This window comes from Anomalospiza imberbis, chromosome 5 (genome assembly GCF_031753505.1).
Source record: "Anomalospiza imberbis isolate Cuckoo-Finch-1a 21T00152 chromosome 5, ASM3175350v1, whole genome shotgun sequence".
NCBI lineage: Eukaryota > Metazoa > Chordata > Aves > Passeriformes > Viduidae > Anomalospiza > Anomalospiza imberbis.
The window spans coordinates 64,235,910-64,255,024 of record NC_089685.1 but is presented as its reverse complement, the minus strand read 5'-3'; the positions used below and the strand labels follow the sequence as shown (position 1 = coordinate 64,255,024).

Genomic DNA, 19,115 nt, shown 5'->3' with positions numbered 1-19,115 from the left:
AAAGCTGAAAAACTAAACTGCGGAGTTTTCATTGAAAGGTGGTTACTGGGAACGTAGTTCTTTACCTTGAGATTCCTTGTGGAGGAGAAATAATGTAAATTCTGTGTGTGGTTGGTTTGGAGCTCTTGCCTTACATAGAAAGCAGCTAACCTGGCAGCTGTTGTAATCTGTTACCCTAAGGAATGGGGCAGTAGGAAGCATGTCCTTGCCACTGACTGTTGGTCAGCGTGCTTTCCTCTGCTTGGGAGAGGATGTTACTTTTCTATTACGCTATAACTGCATTTCTTCTCTGCACTACCTACTCCACCCAAGGAGCATTTCCTTCCACAAGGTCAGGGAATTGAGTTGCTCGTGTTCCAGCGGTAGCAAGAATATTTCATCCCTTTTCAAAGGTTTGCTGTTTGTATAAGAGGTGGGAATTTATCTGACTGACATTCTAGTATGAATTTGGGAACAGTGATGTAGCTGAAACCTGCATACATAACCAGATATTAATAAAAAGAATGGAAACAAAATGGCAGGAGAGCACTACAAAACCAAAGGTGCTTTTATTCACCCTGACTATTCATTGTTAGCTATCTACAGCCACAGTATTGCTTTATAGGCAGTCTGAGCTGCCAGCATTTTTCCATGTGTTATGTTATCAATGTAAACTCTTGACAGCATCTGATTTACTTATCTGTATGCACAGTACTGATCACGAGCCTTTTCTATTACAGTAGGTAAGGATAAAACACTAACCTCTTCCAAAGACAGTGTCACATCTTAAAAAGTGGATAAAAATCTGTAATTAAGTCAGAGGAGCAAAAGATACTGTATGTGGTCTCACGGTCTGTACAGATTACTTTATCCTCTCTTTATTACTGTATGGTTCTGGCCCATCATGCAGATGGGTATTAAAAGAACCTGGAATGTGTAAACTGTTCCTTGTCAGGAAGCAGATACCCTGGGTGCCATATCCCTGAATAATATGCTATTCCCCTACTGTCTCTCTTAAGTCTTCAGAAAAAATGTTGAGAAATATCTTTGTATAACTCAGGGAGTAAATCTAATGCTAAGTAAATCTAATGCTTTCATTTTGAAAGTGGACATTGCTGTTAGGGACAGTGGCAACAACTTCACTCTGTAGGAACAGTAATATGGGATTTCAGGTTGCTCTTTAAAACACTTAATTATTATTCAGCACCTTGCAGATGAAGACTAAACCACACTGTAAAGTTTCTATTATAGGTTTGGAATCACACACACTAGCCCACACAAAAGTAGCAGTGTAATATGACCCATTGTTTTATTTTCTTATTTCTGCACACACATTTCAGATGGAGTATCTGTGTCTTTAAGACTAGTTTTGAAAGACTTTTTCTCATCAAATTAGGTTCTGTGCTTAACTGTTTTCCTAAAGTATATTGCATGTCAGATACAGCCAGTGCTGTCTGTCCTGTACTAAGTATCCATAGTAAGCACAGAAGTAAAAAGCACACATTTGTATTTCATTGTGGTTCACTATTACTTGGCCTCCTGATGCCAAAACCCTAGAAAGTCTGAGCAGTAAAACAGAGTGAGTGGGTCATTTTTCTTGTAGAATGCAACTGCTGGGCTGATTTAGGTCTATTTGCATATTAATTTTTCAAATACCTTGATTAGCTGGGGTTTCTGGCTGTTTATAACAGCTATGTAAGTTAGCTATTTTCCCTTTCAAAATGAGATTTGCAAATTATTTTCCTCCAAATTCAGAGTGTGAGCTGCTTTTTTAGAGAATTGGGTTTTAGGATATGTGTGAATAATGCTGTAGCTATATTCAAGACTCAAATATCATAAATCTTACTAAGTGGAATGTCTTAATGAAGAGAATGATGCTGTCAGAAGAGTAGTACGAAATTGTTGAGCTCTGAAAACCAAAGCACAAGAGTCAGTAATAGCACATCTCAAACATGGTCGTAGCAAGGGAGAAGAATGTTGTTTTGCTGCTCACTGGATTCTGTTCTCAGGGTTCTTGTATGCAAGTCTGAACACACTGAACAAATCTGTCCTGAGTAGCTGTTGTACTTGGCCCAGGTTGCTGGAAGAATAAGGAGAAGTAAGGGTGCAGACACCTCTTGGTCCTGATTCACCTCAGTTTAGGAGTTACGGATCCTAAATTGGTGTGTGTGATAGATTGATTATATGGCTGCTTTTAGTGTTAGGCTTGTTTGGAATCCACTGCTCTTTGAAACTATTGTTTGGTACTAATGACTTTCTGAATAAAACACCAGGTACATTTTGTTTTTTAAAGAACTCCCTGCAGCTTGTAATTGTTTCTTTGTGGTCTGCTTTGATACATTTTTGTATGGGTTCAGCTTCTCTATAGAAAATGCTAGGAGAGCCTTCCTGAGCCTGTGGAGGCCTCTTATATGATCACTGTCTTTAAAGAGAAAAAGGTTGTTGTGCTGAAAGACTTATGGTGGATTGCAATACTGATCAAGAAACAAAGATGTTCTTTCTGTATTTGATGTTCTTGACCTAACACCTTGAGACTTCTAGAATCTCTGTTCCTGCCATTTTATCTAGAAAGGACTGTGAAGCTTTTGGGACTGTTCAGTCCTGAGAACTTTGGTGATGATCATGGTGCTGGCCATGCAGAGTCTGGCACTGTAACAGACCACAATAAACAGAGTTTTCACTTGTCCCTTAGAGTAATGTGTAGCCAATATAGGCGTAGAGTCCAAAAAACTCTCTTCCTGATACTCACATCTTTGGCCCCAAACAAAAAATGCTTGCACTGTTACTGATGCAAGACAACTTTCTACTTGTGTTTCTCCCCATAGTGGGAAAAGGGCTATGATAATCAAGTCAAGGATTTTCAGAGAAAACTACAGTTTTCTGGGAAGTATTTTTTCCTCGACTTGTTTTTTTTGGTGCTTCCATGATCTTTTAACCAAACTAGGTTGGATGGCGCGAAGTGTTAGTGCAGTAAACTACTGTTGACAAAAGCAAGGATCTTAGCTTCTGTGGAAGGCTACAAAGAAAACTCATTCAGCTTGTTTTGTAGAAAGGTAAGAAATATTTTAAAGTGCTTTCAGATTTTACAGAGATCTAAACATTCAGCCTTCTAAGTCTATTTTCATTGGTCTCTCATACAATTAAGGAATGAGTTGTAGATCTTCCAGGAATGGAGCAAACTTGCCAGTATGTTCTGAATGTTCAGCTGATCCTGAATATAAGGGATGTGACACTTAACAGTGGTATGAGTTTTCTTGTGAAGTTTCAAACATGGATTGTTTCAATAGCAACCTAATCCATAGATAATACTATGTTCTTACAAGTTCTTCTTAGCTCTTGAAATCTTGTGTAGTCCTATTTCAGGGAAGAGCTGTGTGTTTTCTCGTGAGGTGGTGTTACTACAGTCATCTCAGCTTTGTTAGCACCAGCCCTCTGAATTCCTCTTCTGCAAGACAGGTTCTGTACACATAATGTATGATGTCTAGTGCAATGGTTGAGTATAATGGGCCTTGTGTAGAAATGAGTGATCCTTCTGTAAAACAAACTGTGCAAAGAAGCTTGCAGCTTGGGGCAATATGCCAGACTTCAAGGTTTTATGTTGCTATTTCAAAGTAGAGGTGCCTTGTGGTGGGGGACAAGGAAAAGACCTTATGTTGATTCAAGATGCCAATTATCTGGGGGGGCTAACAGTAGCCTCTTAAAACAAAATTCTTGTATACTGACTTCCTTTGTTGCAATTCTTTGATACTTGTCAGCGGGATTATCTTGTAAATCAAAAGTTGTGGATCACATTGAATTAATTCTTAGAACCATGCCTCTGGGCTGTGATTGGTTTGGAGTTTCTTCTTCCCCAAGAAGTGATTTAGGCTTTTCTCCAGTTCCTTTGATAGGGCCAGATTTGTAAAGATGAGTAGATAATTGTGTGCTGGTTGCATGAATGCCTATCTAGGGACTTGTCTCTCATTCCTGTTTGTTGGTGTTGTAGGTTTGATCATTACCAGAAAAAGTGAAGAGAAACTTGATTGTGGTACTGATCTCCCTGGGGTGCTTGCCCTTGCTGAGGAGACTTGGGCTTTCTCTGAACCTGCCCAGGCTACATGTGTTGATTTGTTTATGCTCCCTGATGCTGGTTGCAGGACGTTCTCTGTACTCCTGCCATCCTCCTCATTACAAAAGAGCTCTGACTTTTTGGTCCACTGTGGAGTCTTCCCCATGCCTTGGATACTGAAGATTTAGGTAAACTATTTTGATCCATGACAGCCTGCTTCCTCTATTTTATACCTATGAAGGCAGAATAAAATGAGAACAAGCTTACTTTGGCAGCTAACTGGAAGAACACTGGCTCATGTGACTTGACTTTGATTTACCTTATTAGAAATACAGCATTGATGTAAAGTTCAGCCCTAAATTATTGGCAGAAGTAGGCTCAAACTCTTAATCTGAACAAATACATGATTAACTAATTTTCTTCCCAGAAACTTTATCCAAAGCAAAGTAAAAATGGATTCAAACTCCTGATTATATTGTCCAGCTAAGAGTATTCAAACAGAAAATAATTGAAGATGATCTTTCTACACCTAGAGAAAATCTTGACATAAGGTTTGCTGCCAGGTGATAAATATGGACCCCCATGAACACTGCTCAAACTGGGCTTATATAGCCTCTCTATTTTTTTATTTCATTCCTGCACATTTTACCTGTAGTTCTTCAGAACTCTGAGCTCTGTGCATTTTGATGCTGCTCTTTTCCAGAATTTATTTCTGTTGCTCTTTAGGTTAAAACTGCCCTCTTGGCTGTTGAAAGCCTTTTGCTGATGAGAATTGACACTCCTAGCATGAAAAACATTAGAGGAGAGTCCTTCTAATTAGGTAGTATGAGGCCATGTAATTTACTGACTGTGGACATGTTGCTTCTTTTTTCTTCAAATGTTTAAGATTTCATTTGTGGCTGTCTGTACAGATTATGTATAAAGTTGCAGTATATTGGGAGGTGCTTGGATCTGTTTATTTGAGATACTGCTGTGCCAAGAAAAAAAAATGATTTATAATAACAAGCAAACCAACAAAGACTAGTATGGCTACAAGCAGCTTGTTCCAAGTGATCCTAGCAGTAAGTTAGTCTCTTTTGTCAATGCTAAAGTTTTTGAGCTGGGTTATAACTGGGTTTTTGTGTAATGGTGTTCAAGTAATACTACAGAAACATCTGTCCTTTCAGTTTATGCATAGATCAGACCAATCTCGGTGTAACTAATGTCTTCCTCAAATTTTTATCTCTTCTTAGTGACTAGAAAAGCATGCTTATGGACAGTGTCTCAGTGCTATGGGTAAATGTTTCTCCTTAATAATATCTGGTATTGCTGGACACAGAAATGCTTTTTCTGTAGATTTGCATATGATGTCTTTTAAAGACTTGTAAATTAAAGTACTTTGATACAACAGTGAATCCTGGGAATGTCAGGTAGTACCTGTAGCATGAAAATAAAAGCAACGCAGTTGCAATTCTGTGTAGTATGAGTATGGTTACCTGGCTGATTCATCAGTTTGTAACATGAAATTAGCTTCTTGTAGGTTTTGTTGATCAGAAACATAATTAATAACATTCGACATAATTTCCTGATTTACTTCTACAAAGAAGAGTGAAATTTCATGGAGTGTGTATCTGTTGCCTGACTAACTGCTGGTAACTATCTTCAGGATGCCTAATGAAGTTATGGTGGGAGAGTTTTTCTCAATTTAAGTTAAACATGAGAATCTTTATACTTTCCCTATCTTTTCTGTGTGAGGTACAGGCTCAGCAGGTAAAAACTGGGCTCCTCCCCAGTTGCCTTATCAACATGTGTCACTGACAAGACTTTGTGAAAGTAAACCTAGAAATAAGTTAAAACTTGTAGAGACAAACCCAGTCAAACTCTTAAGTAAAATGGCTTTTAAAATAAACTAGAATTTATAGCTCTTTTGCATAAAAAGTTTGTGCAGAGATTTATTCTTTACCTCACTGAAGTTTGTTTCAAAACAGATCAAGCATTAATTATGTTTGATTTTCTAAATTTTCAGTCCTTATTCCTAGCAAGTAGAACTTGTATTGAAAAAGTATTGGATAAAGAATGAATGTGCACGTATGGAGGGAGAAACTTCTGCCAACTTTTCAGGCCATGTGTATTAACACATTGGAGCTTCTATAATTATCAATGGAGGCAAGATATCACAGTTCTAGACTATGGGTGGGTTAATATAGTCAAGATCTTTGTAATATTTAGTGATTGGGAATGTCAATTCATGTGTCAGCATTCTGTAACTGATTGCTGATTGTCATTCTCTTTCCCAAATTATGTATTTTTCTTGAAAATTCAAAATGCAACTTCATTAACTTTGGCTTGATTCTCCTAAAGAGAAAATTCTGGCATTGTTCTTCGTTTGCTGAATCAGGAACACAGTCAGGAGGTCTGTTCAAAATTTTTTTTTTTCTCCTTTTCTTTCTTTCTTTTCTAAGTGAGCTGTAGACCACAGCATATTCAAAAAATGTGAGTTATGTGAAGAGAAATTACTTCTGAGTTACCTGATTAAAAAAACCCCAGACTCTTCATCTTGGTTTGATCTTATGTAATCAGAGTCACTAAAAGGCAAAATACTTAATTCAGACTTTGAAATACTTGAAATGGGATAATACGAAAAAGCTGGTAGTCTGTTAGAAGCTCTTAGTGCTCCAGCAGTTTTCCTTGAGTTCTGTCCTGTGTAGAGGAATGACAGCAGCTGACTATTGCTCCTTACACCATATCTCTAGGTCCAGAAGTATGAAGTGTTTAGTAGTTTTTAAGTAAATAATTTTACTGTCTCTGCTTCATCTTGACCTTTTCAAGAATGGCTTGTATGGTGATTACTGGGCAGGGTTTTGATCATTATCACTACTTACTCTGTTGTGGTGGTCTTCAGCTAAAGCCAAGAGCTCTAGTTAGTAGCCATCTGCTGATGCTGCTGCTCCTAGGGCTGACCTAGGTGTGGAAACATTGCCTTGAGACAGAAAAGTATGGTTCCTGTTGGCTTTCCGGGGAGCAGTTGCAGCTTCAGAGGGGGTTCTCTGGAGTTTGTTCCATTGTTTTTTGACTCTGATTAAAGATTGTAGATTTTATTATATACATATTAGGCTACTTTTCCCTTAATTTTTTTCCTTTTGAGGTCTTTTTAGAAACTTTCAGGAGTGAGACAGGCTCATTCTGTATCTGTATTCTGATTATCACAGTTTGTGCTTAAAAAGACCTGAGAAGGTTTTATTGCTTCATGGCATCCAGGAGGACACTGAGTTGTGAGGAATAAAGCTACAGTCTGCAGAATCAGATGTTTGTTTAGATTCTTTGTAAGCATCCACATAATTTCAGAGTGAAATGAATTTTCTTTTTCCCTAAGTAATGTTAGACATAAAGTACAAATTTCTGGGGAGGCATTGACATAGGTGCTTCACAGTTTGTGACCAGGGAAGGGATGCAGTAATAGTTTGTGTTTTACTAGTATAAGACAGCATTTCCAATGTAGTATTCTATGGCTTTACTTTATGCCAGTCTTCTAATTTCTGGCATCAGCTGCCAGTGAGTTTCAAGATGGAATTGTGGGCACTGAGAAGTGCACGGACTTTGACAAAGAGTTTTTATTCTTCTGGGCTCAATGCTTTGCATTATTACTTGATTAGCAGAAGCACTCAAGCTGGAATCACTACTCATCTAGAACTTATAGATGAGCTGTATAAGGCTTTCTTTCTCTGTCTTAAACTTGTTTGGGTGCTTTTCTCCCCTTCCACCCAACTAAAAAGTCTTTGCTTTCATGGATTATAGAAAAACATGAGAGATTTAATACTGTTGTTGTTAAGAAATCAGTAATTAGGCTGATATTATGTTCATGTTTGCTGTTTAAAATTACTTGAAAGTTGCATAATAACTGTTGCTCTGTAAAGGTCAAGTTATTTGAAAATAGTGGACAACTGCATGAGATGAAGCCTAATAAAAACATTTTAATTGAGAAGGCGGAGAGGAAACAAACATTAAATGTTCTTGTTACCTGTTTTTTGAAGGTTGTTTTAAATAAATTTTTAACACATACGAAAAAAAACTTTGAGAATTACTTAAAATTTCTTCTGTCTCAGATTTTCTGGTGTCTTAGTTGATATCCTTGAAATCAGGAAAGCAATGGAAGGGAGCTGAGGAGTAGTTACTAACCCCAGCTACATCTCCCATACCCTGGATCTGAAGTGTATTCAGCTGTGTTATTAAGCTTCAGAGTGAATAATTCTTAGTTTTATTCATGTCTCGGTAACAAGGAAGAAAGGTTATCTCATACATGGATTTGTACTCTTTCTATTCAAGAAAAGCACCTCAGTCAGTTTGTGAAATCACTAACAATGTTCAAGGGGGCTCTTGGCTAGAGGCAAGGCATGTGGGGTGGTCAATCCCCCCACTTATACATAAACAGAAAATTTACTACTTGCTATGTGTCTTGTGTGAGAGTTTTTTGTTAATACTGCTATGTGGCTGCTACACTTCCCTGGTTTGTTATCACTTAATATTGCTGTGACAACTTGGCACTTCATAAGGAGAGTTAAAGAATTTGCAAGGTTCCTGGTACACTTAGCAGGTTGAGAAAAGAAGCAATAAGTTGTGATCCTACTGATTTGGGTTTTATAGCTCATTTTCTACAAGCCATTTTGGTAATTCCTATTGGCTAAAGGAATATATGTGTGTCTTTATAGTGCATGGTGCTACAAATAAGAGTGCATATGTCTTCAGTATGATCAGCTTCCAGCCCCCTTTTTTGTGCTTGTTCCCCCTGCCCCTAGCAGCTCTAACTTGCCAAGTATTATTCCCAAGATAATTTCAGAAGTGTATGTGTTAGCTACTGGATACTATTCCCCCAAGAGCAAAAGTGCTGCCTGTTAACGATTAAAGATCTTAGAAATTTTGTAAAAAAATCCAGAGAAAAATTCCACATGTAGTGTGCTTTTGCTGTGATGACAAGTTAAGTTTCTTTTGTTATGCTTTGTGTGGTACTGTTTCTGTACCCGCTTCTTCAGCGGCAAATGAGAGAGCTGTTCTGCTATAGAGGAAGGCAGTTATCTGATACTTAAATCTCTGGAGGTCTGTTTGCAGGAGTTTTAACTGAACAGTCTTTATCCTTCATTTGGATAACATAAATATCCAGGAATTAATAATAAAACTGCTTACAGGTTTTTTGCACTGGACAGTAGAACTGCTGTAGTTTTAGAGAGTAGGCTGGATAGGCGGGCTAGGACTTCTAAAGATGCTGCAGTGGTCTTGTTCATGCTGCACTGTGAAAATGCAAATCAGGAGATTTTTATAATGTAAAAGCTGAGCTGTCCTTGAATGCAAGTTAAAAAAAAAAAATTTGCTTCATTCTCAGCATACTGTGTTGGTGTTCTGTGCCAGATTGTTCTTCTGTGATGGTATGACTTTCAGATCAGACCAGTTGGAATATTAAGTCTGTGTGAACTAATGCAGCTGGAGCAACAGGTCAAAAGTAAATCCTTCTGGAAAATTATCCAGAAGGTGATGGCTGCAGGCAGGGTTATGTAAATGGTTTATATTCAAATAGTCTTACAGCCTCAAGTGGGCTGATTTTTCCTGTGTCCAAGAATTTCTGGGTCATTGCTCTTTAAAGGATGTGGAGCTCTTCAGACCTGAGCTGTTATTTCTAATTGGATCTGAGAATATTTGCCATTATTATTAAGTATGCTATCTAGTACAAGCTAACACAAGAAATATGTTATAGAATGGCATGTTCTCACCTCTTCTGTGAAGAAAGAAATGGACTAGTAAAAACTGTGATACCTGTAAGCCCGGCACAAATGCTGGTTTTTTTCCATCTTTTGGGTGAAGGCATCCTACAAAAATGTGAATAGCCTGAATGGTGGCAGGAGATCAAATGAAAATGGTGAGAGAGGCAGAGAGCTGAACTGTGACATGGGAGATGGAAGAATATCCTGAATGGCAGTGCAAAGGGGAAGGGTATTGGTGATGTGGTGACTTGGGGTGGCTGTTGAATTTTTGTGAATTTTGGAGTTCAAGTTCTAAACTGATCTGTAGATCATATGTAAGAGTATGTAGTGCCTTACTAGAGACAAGATGGAACACAGCATTGTGGAAAAATTGAACTATGGCAGTGATGTGTAGACAACTCAACTGCAAAGAGTGTTTTGTGCTGCAGTGCTGTGTGAGCACCATAAAAACACTCCATTCCCCAAACAGCCTGTTTAATGGCCACCTGTGGTTGCTGCATGATTGGCAAGTTGGTATATCTAGATCACGTTTCTGACAGTGACTGGTAGCAGATGCTCTGAGGGAAAGGTAAAAGGAATGGAGTAGTACCCTTTTTCCCAGTAATGAGAGATTTAGGGAATTCAGTCAGATGGACTGTATCTCATATTTAACAGGATCAGACTTTTTTTTTTTTTTTTCTTCTTAGTATTACATGTTATGGTCTCTGCAAAATCCTTTGACAACAATTTGTGATATATGATTTGCTGTCTACAAATGTGTACAGGTGTAGCTATTTTGCTTCACTTGTTGCCTGAGCATCTGCTTTGTCAGGAGGAAATAACCATGGTGGAATATGTATAAAAATATTACATGGTCTCTGTGTGTGACAGACTTAAAATATGTAAACTAATAATTGTATAGCCCATTTCTAATTCATTGTCCAATTGCTTTAGATATATCTATATATAGTGGTGCTGTAAGTGCAGAAAATAAATGGGGGCATGCAGAAAGTGGAAGAGAAGCAATCCTAGAACTGAATGTGAATGAATGTGGGAAATTAATTTTTACAATTAGAGGGCAATACTATGCTTTTAATTTCATTGAGTGAGATGACCTACATGCTTGGGATAGTATTGTCTTGTATAATTATGTCCAGACCCTTATGAGCTTGTGGATGAATTTTTCAAAATCTTACTTGGCCTTTTTTCTTTCTGAATAAACTATATCTTGATTCTGTTCATGACTTGTAAGAAAGTAAGTTAACTGAGTAAATAATATCTTATTTGGCAGTCATGTGTCGCTAATAGTATGTAGCCCTTTGTGCTGTAACAATAAGCCAGTGATGACCAATTCTTGGTTCAGTTTAAATGAGAGAAAAGTACCTTTTGTGCCTGTCCATAACTTCTTTTATTTTGCCACATAACTGTCTTAAAATAGTTTGTGTTCACATTGGGTTTGTAAAGAATGATTAGTTCCCTTTTCATTTAGCAGGAGTCATCTGACTATTTTTGTTATTAGCTGCCTAGAAGGCATTAGGTGGAAACTTCCCAGGTGATTTCTTTGGCTGAGTGTTGCACTGGTGCTAAACATGCTGCTTGAGCAGTTGCTACCTCTAGATCCTTGTTTCTGTGTTTTCACAATACTCAGCAAGCTTCTGTATGGCTGTGTGATGAAGGAGATGGAGGATTGATTTAGTTAAATATCACCATGCAAAGATAGTTCTGTTTTGGTCTTTTGGTTCAAGTGATGGTACTGCTGCTTACACTGTCGGAATTTGAAGTCTGAGACCATGAGGGTGAGCTCCCTAGGCACCTGTAGAGAAACACAAGGCAGAGGAGTTTCTAGAGGCTTCAGTTTTGACCTCTGAGCTAAATAACTTGGGGATAATCCTAGCCAGTGTAACAGTGCTTTTAGAAACACTGAGGTGACTGCGTGATTCCTGGTCATACTTTCCAAACATTTGGGACTTTGTCAGCGTCTTAACTTTTCTTAGATGTTGTTTGTCCTGTGATTAAAATGTAGCTGTAGATTACAAACAGAGTAATAAACATCCCAGAAAGAGGACATGGGGGAAAATGGACTTTGTAATTACAGGACATGTTTTTACAATCAGTATTACATTTTGCTTTAAATATTCAGCACAGTCAGGAAATAGAAGTAGGAAGTGAACTTTTCATTGGTCTCAAATGAAAATTTACTTGGATGAATTCAGGAATCTGCTTGCTTGCTACTGAAGTGTCTTTGTTCCCAGTCAGTAACAGAGCCATAAAACTCAGAAAAGCATAGCCCCTTTTCAGTACTCCTGGAAATTTTGGCTGTCTCATATGTCAGTGTTGCTAACCAGGTGATTGTAAAATATCATTGTATTTTGATGCGAGTGAAGAGCTGGTGGGAGAAAAGGACCCCTCTTCTTTGGTAGGGCTCAAAAAAATGACAGGCAAATACAAGGTAGCATGTCAAAGAGATGGAATATTCTGTGCAAGTTTCACAGATTTCTTCTGAATTGTGTGGATGACTTCAGGAAAACAGCTGGTCTTGTGTCTGTTGCAAGGATTTGGTATGTGCATATGTGAACTTTCTGATTTATGGATTATCTACTAACTCACTGAATCAGGGAGGTGAAGCGTAGAAAGGGAAATGATCCTTTAGCAAAGTGGGAGCAGGGGTCTTGTTAGGGGAAGCTGCCTTCCCAGTAGCATTGTGCGGGCAAGCATCTACATACACTGAGGTTTTGAGACTTCTCATGGCTGATGAGTTTCAAGAGATACAAGGCCATGAAAAAAAGCATGGGTTTCTGTTTGCGTAAGTTTAATGAGCCCTTACTGAAGGTTCAGTGCATAGACTCCGACCTGTTTCACTTCAAGTGTCAGATATGCTTGAACTTTAGGTGAAACATTAGCTAATGCATGTCTGGATTTTTTTTTCCTTCAAGAGGCCCTAAGTCTCCAAATACTTTCTGGGATATGAGTCTTTACTGAGGTTTTGAGAACTTTTGTCTGTGACACTTGTGTTTCCTTAAAGCAAGTAGCAAGGCTGGATTCATTCCACTGTGTGAGAAGAAGAATGTATCTGTATTCCCTGGAGCTAGCTGCCCTCCTGGAGGAGAACTTAAATTTGAGGGACGTGTTTACTAAAATGAACTGCTAGCAAATGGAGATGTTCTCATGTCGTCTTTGGAGAGATGAGCAGTGTGTGTCAAGTCAAACTGTTGAGGGAAAGAAGGCATAATAAGCTTAATTTTTTACCCTGCCTCCTTCCCTCCTTTTTTTTAATGACCCCTTTTAAAATTAAATAGGGAAGATAAACTTGTGGAAGTTAAACTTGCTCACCTCAAGTGCAAAAGAGAAAGGCAACAAGCATCTGCATCCTAAATGGGCTGAAATCACCAGGTATATTAGAAGTCAAGTTGTGTTTAGGTGAGTACCCTGAAATAGTAGGATCACTTTTTCCTCATCTGCAAAGTCCAGAGGATTTTATCAGGAGTAAAAATTGTTTGGTGGTGCTGATTAGACACAGCTGTCATCTGCTAAGTAAGCACTTAAAGTTAATAAAAATGTCTCCATTTTTTCCATTCCATATGTGTTTGGAAAAGAACTTACTAGTTGTTACAGTACAAGGGATAAAACACGCAACTTCGTATTTCTGTAGTTTGGGTATTACCTTTGACACGATCACTACACCTAAAGCGTGCTGCTGGACATTGTCCACTTCTGCTCCATCTCTGTGTTTGTTTTGACATAGTGTCCTGTAAACTGGATGTGGAACTGTTGGAGCTATGTTTGACTTCAGTCATTGGAGTTTTGGATAATATGTATGTACAAATTCTATTTGCTTGTAAAGCGTGTGTAGATGTGCACAATCTTCCTCCTTTTCTTCTCCTGAGATGCAGTTAATAGAATCTCTTTGAACTTGATCCCAAAGACAAAATACTCTGGATCAAGCACAACATGTAATACTGCCTTTTGTTTTTTGCTATTGCTGCATTACTTTTCCTGTGCTGTTAATCTGGGATTGTTTGGAATAGTCTTAGAGCTAGCTAATTACTCTGTGTTTCCTGGTAATGCATGAACTATATGCAGAATGGATTTTTGATGCCTTACTCTTCATGTTATTCCAGTTTTGAAAAAAAAACAAGCCCTGTTCCGATGCAGATTTCAGACACAAATCCTGGTATATAAACCCTTCTGAAACTGAGACACACTTCAGTGGAGAATCTCTGAATGGGATGCTTGAATGGTCTGTGGCCAAGTAAATAAATATTTCCTCAGTTTCAAGAAACATGGCACACAGCTGCTTCTTACTCCTCGTTGTAAAATAACAGGCCATTTGCTGACTGAAGCAAGCTATTGACATTATTGCTAGCATCTGCTGAACTCTTTGTGTTAACTTAAACAGCTCATAAATGTTAATTATGTTGCAGTTTTGTTAGAGCTCATCTGCATATCCCAGAGGCACTAGCTAATATGTCATGCTTTTTTTCCACATGAACTGATGACATATCTTAGTGGAGATTCCAAATAATAACTTCCTAATAAGTTCCGTAATTTTACTGTAGCAATGAAAGTTTTTTCAAAACTTCTCTTTTAACTACAGTTTCACTAGTACTAGTATAGCTTTACTTAAATGTGTTTCAATAGGCACAGAGCTGCTGAGCATGTGGTGGAATGAGTATGAAGCAGAAGGAAATACGCTGGATGCTTACTGCCCTATTGTTGGGAGATCTGTGACAAAGTTAAATCCAAGGCCAAACTGAACAAAATCTGTTGAGTTTATTCCATGCTTAGGTTTAAAGTCACTTTCATGTTGTTACGGTTTTGCTGCTATACAAGTGTGAAAAGCTGACATGAAATGTTTACAGGCTACTGTAAAAGTGTGTGTTATCTGCCTAACAACCACTTAAATGATGTTTTGGGGCTTTTTAACAGCCCCTCCCATTTTTCAGCCCAAACAAACTAATCCTTTTTTCCCTTCAGGTCAGTTCTTTGCTAGTGTTCTTTGTAGAAAACACTGGTAAACTTCCAGAACCTGGTTTTGAGATTGTCAAAATGATTGTGACTACACCATGAATGAAAGATAGATAATGAAATGAAAGCTGCTATATTATCATCATCATTTAACTTTTTGATTTTTGTCATTGTGATGGTCAGAAAGAGGAAGGACAGTGTTGTTGCTAGTGCATACTATATAGAGAAGTTACACTTACAGCATCTAATAGTTGTTCTCCCATCCTTACTTTTTTGTGGTCATCCGGTGGACCTTTTTCTCTCAAGGGCAGCAGTATATGTTTACCAGAAGTACACTTTGTGGTTGGAGGATATAATGCCTACCAAAGTAGTTGGAATTGCGGGTAGCCTGGTCTTCTGGTATCAGTCTGTGTGTATTTGGTTGGTGCTTTGGTTGTGTGCATGTGCAGTTTTTTGTTCCTCAGGGTTCTTTCCTGGCTGCTTGTAGAGGAATTTCTGTCGCTGAAGTGGTGTGCAGACAGGGACATACATTGCAGACTGATGCTAGATGGATCCAATCCTGTATGGTGTGGGTTCCTAACTTGAGCTGGAACCTCTTGGTCTTTTTAAGATAGACCTCATGCAAGGAAGTATGATCTGGGGTGAGGAAGACCAAAATATGACCAGTTGTTTGGTTTTTCTTTTTTTAGGGGTGGTAAAAGTATCAAATCAATGCTATGTAAGGCTAACATCAGACCATACTGAAATCTGTGAGCAAGAGTTTGATTTCACAGTATTCAGTCATCTTATTTCCAGGGACAGAATTAAATGTCACTCTTCTTCAGACAAAGGTGTGTGAGAATTGGTTTCTGGATTTGCTCCTAAAAGCCTGGAGAAATATTGCATAGTACACAATCCAGTAGCTTTTGGTTAGAAATGAAACAGAAAACTTTTTGGGAGAGTAGAGGGGGATTCCAGATTGTGTGTGTGGTTCAATTATAATTCAGTTACTGATGTTTTGGGAAAAACATGATGGCAAAAAGAATTCTGGATTTTAAAAACTTTAGAGTTCACTTATTTCTAAAGAAGTGGTGTAGTTCATTAGAGCTAGTATGACCATGCAGCTCTCAATTCCGGTCACATCTTTTCAGTCTTTTTCAATGGGTTTTTAGTTTCTGTTCATTTTTTTCTTTTATTTTTTTTCCAAAGGTCCACCTAAACATTCTACTCTTGCCCATCTACATGCATATCTCATGCAGCAGATGGAGAGAGCTTAAGATTGGATACAATTTCATGTATCCAGAGTGGCACTTCAAAGAAATAAGAAGAAAACATCCAAATTAATTTTCTCAGTAGTGACTCCAGGTGTCTTGTTTTGAGTCTGAAAGTAAATTTCCTGTGCTCCATCCTTACACTGAGAATAGAAGCGTACTCAAATGGCTGAATTCAGGAAATTAATTAAGAAAATAGTGACTTGAATATTGGCCTTCTTCAAAATTCTGGTTCAGAAATACCTTCTTGTGGCTGCACTCCAAATTACAACTTGAGTTTTTTCAACCACATTGCGTGTATTTTGGCTTTGGTGTGAATTGGGTGCTGATGAAAAGGATAACTGACTTGGATGGAAGTTTGATGCATGTAGAAAGACATGTACCTGAAGAATCATGGCTAATGAAGTAGTCCTGAAGATGATCTCAGATCAGTCTTTGGACCAAAACAATGAGATAGACAAATGAAACAAATTATCCCAAGTAAGGAGCTTTCCTTGTTTTTGTTTGTTAATTCTATAACCTACTCAAAAGTCTGAATGGATGACCTAGATATTACTGCAAATCTCATTGTTCCAAGTCCCTGAGCAAAGGAATAAATTGATCGTAAACACTGTCCCGCATTCAAGGATTTGACTTTGGATTTGTAAAGGACTTCAAGAAAGCAATAGTTAAAGGAGGTTAACATACATAGCATACATCAATGTATGGCGTGTGCTGATTTCTTTGCAATCTACATTTTGAAACCCAAACAGGTTAGCGAACTGCCAGAGTGCTTGTCTGTCCAGGTGGGGAAGGTACATCACCATCTTTTGTATTATTTGTGAGGCTCATAAGTAGGAAAAAAACAGTCGAGCTGATTTGTCAGAAACTTGTGTTTTAGTAGGTAACTTGTGTGGGGAGAAGAAAAGTGATGAAGAAAAACTGAAATGCTAAAAGATACAAAAGAAATGTTGTCAACAATTTTAATAATATTTTTTCTTTTTATTTCTCTCTTGCAGACCTTCAAGTGCTGACCTTCTTGGTCTATTAAGTTATTATAAACTTTTGCTGCTCTGCGAACATATAAAGATGTCTCGCAGCCCTGACGCTAAGGAAGACCCTGTGGAATGCCCTCTTTGCATGGAGCCCCTGGAAATTGATGACATCAATTTCTTCCCTTGCACCTGTGGGTACCAAATCTGTCGTTTCTGTTGGCATCGTATTCGCACTGATGAGAATGGACTTTGTCCTGCTTGCAGAAAGGTAAATCCCTGGAACAGCGACATGTCTTGCATATTTCACAAGGCTTTTGTATTGTGTTGGTACCAAAGACATCCTTTTCCTTGAGGGAAACAATCATCTAGTCATGGCCTAGATCAAGGGTGAGGTGTTGGATCCTTCAGATTCTGTCTGCATATGTATTGAAGCTGTTCTGAAACAGCTGGTCTTGGTTTATTAAATTCAGAACTGGAGTGATAGGGGGATGCTGTGGATCAGAACCAAGGCATGCTGATGCTGAGAGAACTGCCAAAAATAAAAATCCTTTGAATTGGGGTGCTCATGCATTAACAAGTCTTTTTCAGGAAGAATAGTGAGGATTCCAGCATCAGGGGTTTGCTGGGAGCTAAGGTTCAGCTAAACTGACAGAGCTGACTGAGAGGCAAGTTTATAAAGCACATGCTTGTTTTGTTTGTGGCACTGGGAATTTTAATCCATATTTTAGTGGATACTAAATATATAAAAACCTTCAGAAAGATATCCAGTAGTGTTAAATTTTGAAACATTTCAAAATCTAGACTGTTTGTCTAGTGTTCTGATCTTGTTGCCAAATGCTTGAAGGTAGTACTTGATACCTCCCTGTTTTGATGTCTGGCTGATTTGGTTGGCCACAACTGTAAACCTCAGCTTCACCAAGTTGCCTGTTATTTCCTTTGAATTATTTTATTTCTCCTTCTAGTGTTTTGTTTAAACTCATTATTTTCTTATCTTCAGTGTTTAATAAAATTCCTTTTCAGTATCTTCTTGTCTTTAATGACTTCCCTTGACTGTAACTTTCTTGCCTGGCCTTTCTCTTCTTGTAGTTGCAGCTACTTGTGTCTTCTTGTTCTCCTACTATTTAATAATGATCCTATCCCTAGCTGATGCCTCTCTTGTGTTCCTGTCTCATGTTACAGCTTTGTTTTCAGACCCCAAGTAATCTTACTTGGTCTCACTGTCTTTATTCACTGCCACAGTATTTTATAAGCACTTCCAGTCATATTTTCTTGCTGCTCTTGGGCTTTGGCTACACTGGAGCTGCTACTGTTCACCTGTGTTTGTATGCTTCTGCAAGCCTGAAGGCTCTCCCACAGCAACAAGTTTGTTTAAAAGTTCTCTAAGTTTGCTGCAATATTTGAGCTCTGTGTTCTGCAAGGAAGATCCACATGTCATCAATCAAATAATTCTCCACTTGGGATACCTGCTGTAGATGACACATGCTGTATAGTAATTTCCCATACCACAGGAAAATGTCTACTGTTCTGATACAACATGAGATTTCTGGGATTTCCTTGTCTAAGTTGCTTTGTTTTCCTGGATTTGTTACATTATGTTTACCTCTTTGTTATTCGAAGTTTGTGAAATGTATTTGAAGAATCACGGGAGCAGTGTGCTATTCACTGGTTTTGGGTGTCTAAATTCTTTGAAATATGCTGAACTCTTAAATGTGGAATACTCTGCCCTATTGTTGGATGTGCAAATATTTTGCCTAATTGGATACAGTTTGCTCAGAAAAACTGTTTCATGAGGAAACCTCGAGTAAGTGCTCTGATTGGAGTGAAACATACTGGCCACTCCTGGAGAGAAAGGAGTCATCTTTCATAACAGATGAGGATTATATTGATTCTTCATTCACGGACTGCAAGATATTCTTGAGTGGATTTGGAGCTGTATTGCTGGATTATAAGAGGTTGGCATGAAGAAGGCTGCCTGAGGAGGACATTTCTTTTGTGGCATGGACAAAGACATTGTGATGCAGAGACCATACCAGGATCTTGGGAATAAATCCTCTTGAGCTACAGAGTTGCAGCATTTAATAAATGAAGAAAGCATCTTTTGAAGTATGCTGGACAGAAGGAACCAGGTATGTGTATTTGTGTGCAGTGTGTCTGTGCATAGTAAGGCTTCTGGGGAAAGATCTGATCATTT

General features: G+C 38.3%; 1 protein-coding gene across 8 annotated transcripts in view; it reads left to right on the top strand.

Annotated features, from left to right (window-relative positions):
• Positions 1-19,115, top strand: part of CNOT4 (CCR4-NOT transcription complex subunit 4) — a 76,744-nt gene that overhangs the window by 16,299 nt on the left and 41,330 nt on the right. For all 8 annotated transcript variants that reach the window (XM_068191589.1, XM_068191584.1, XM_068191586.1 and 5 more), the window contains exon 2: positions 16,949-17,192. In XM_068191589.1, the coding sequence (XP_068047690.1) occupies positions 17,019-17,192 (174 nt within the window). In that variant the 5' untranslated portion in view covers positions 16,949-17,018. The remainder of the gene's footprint in view (positions 1-16,948; positions 17,193-19,115) is intronic.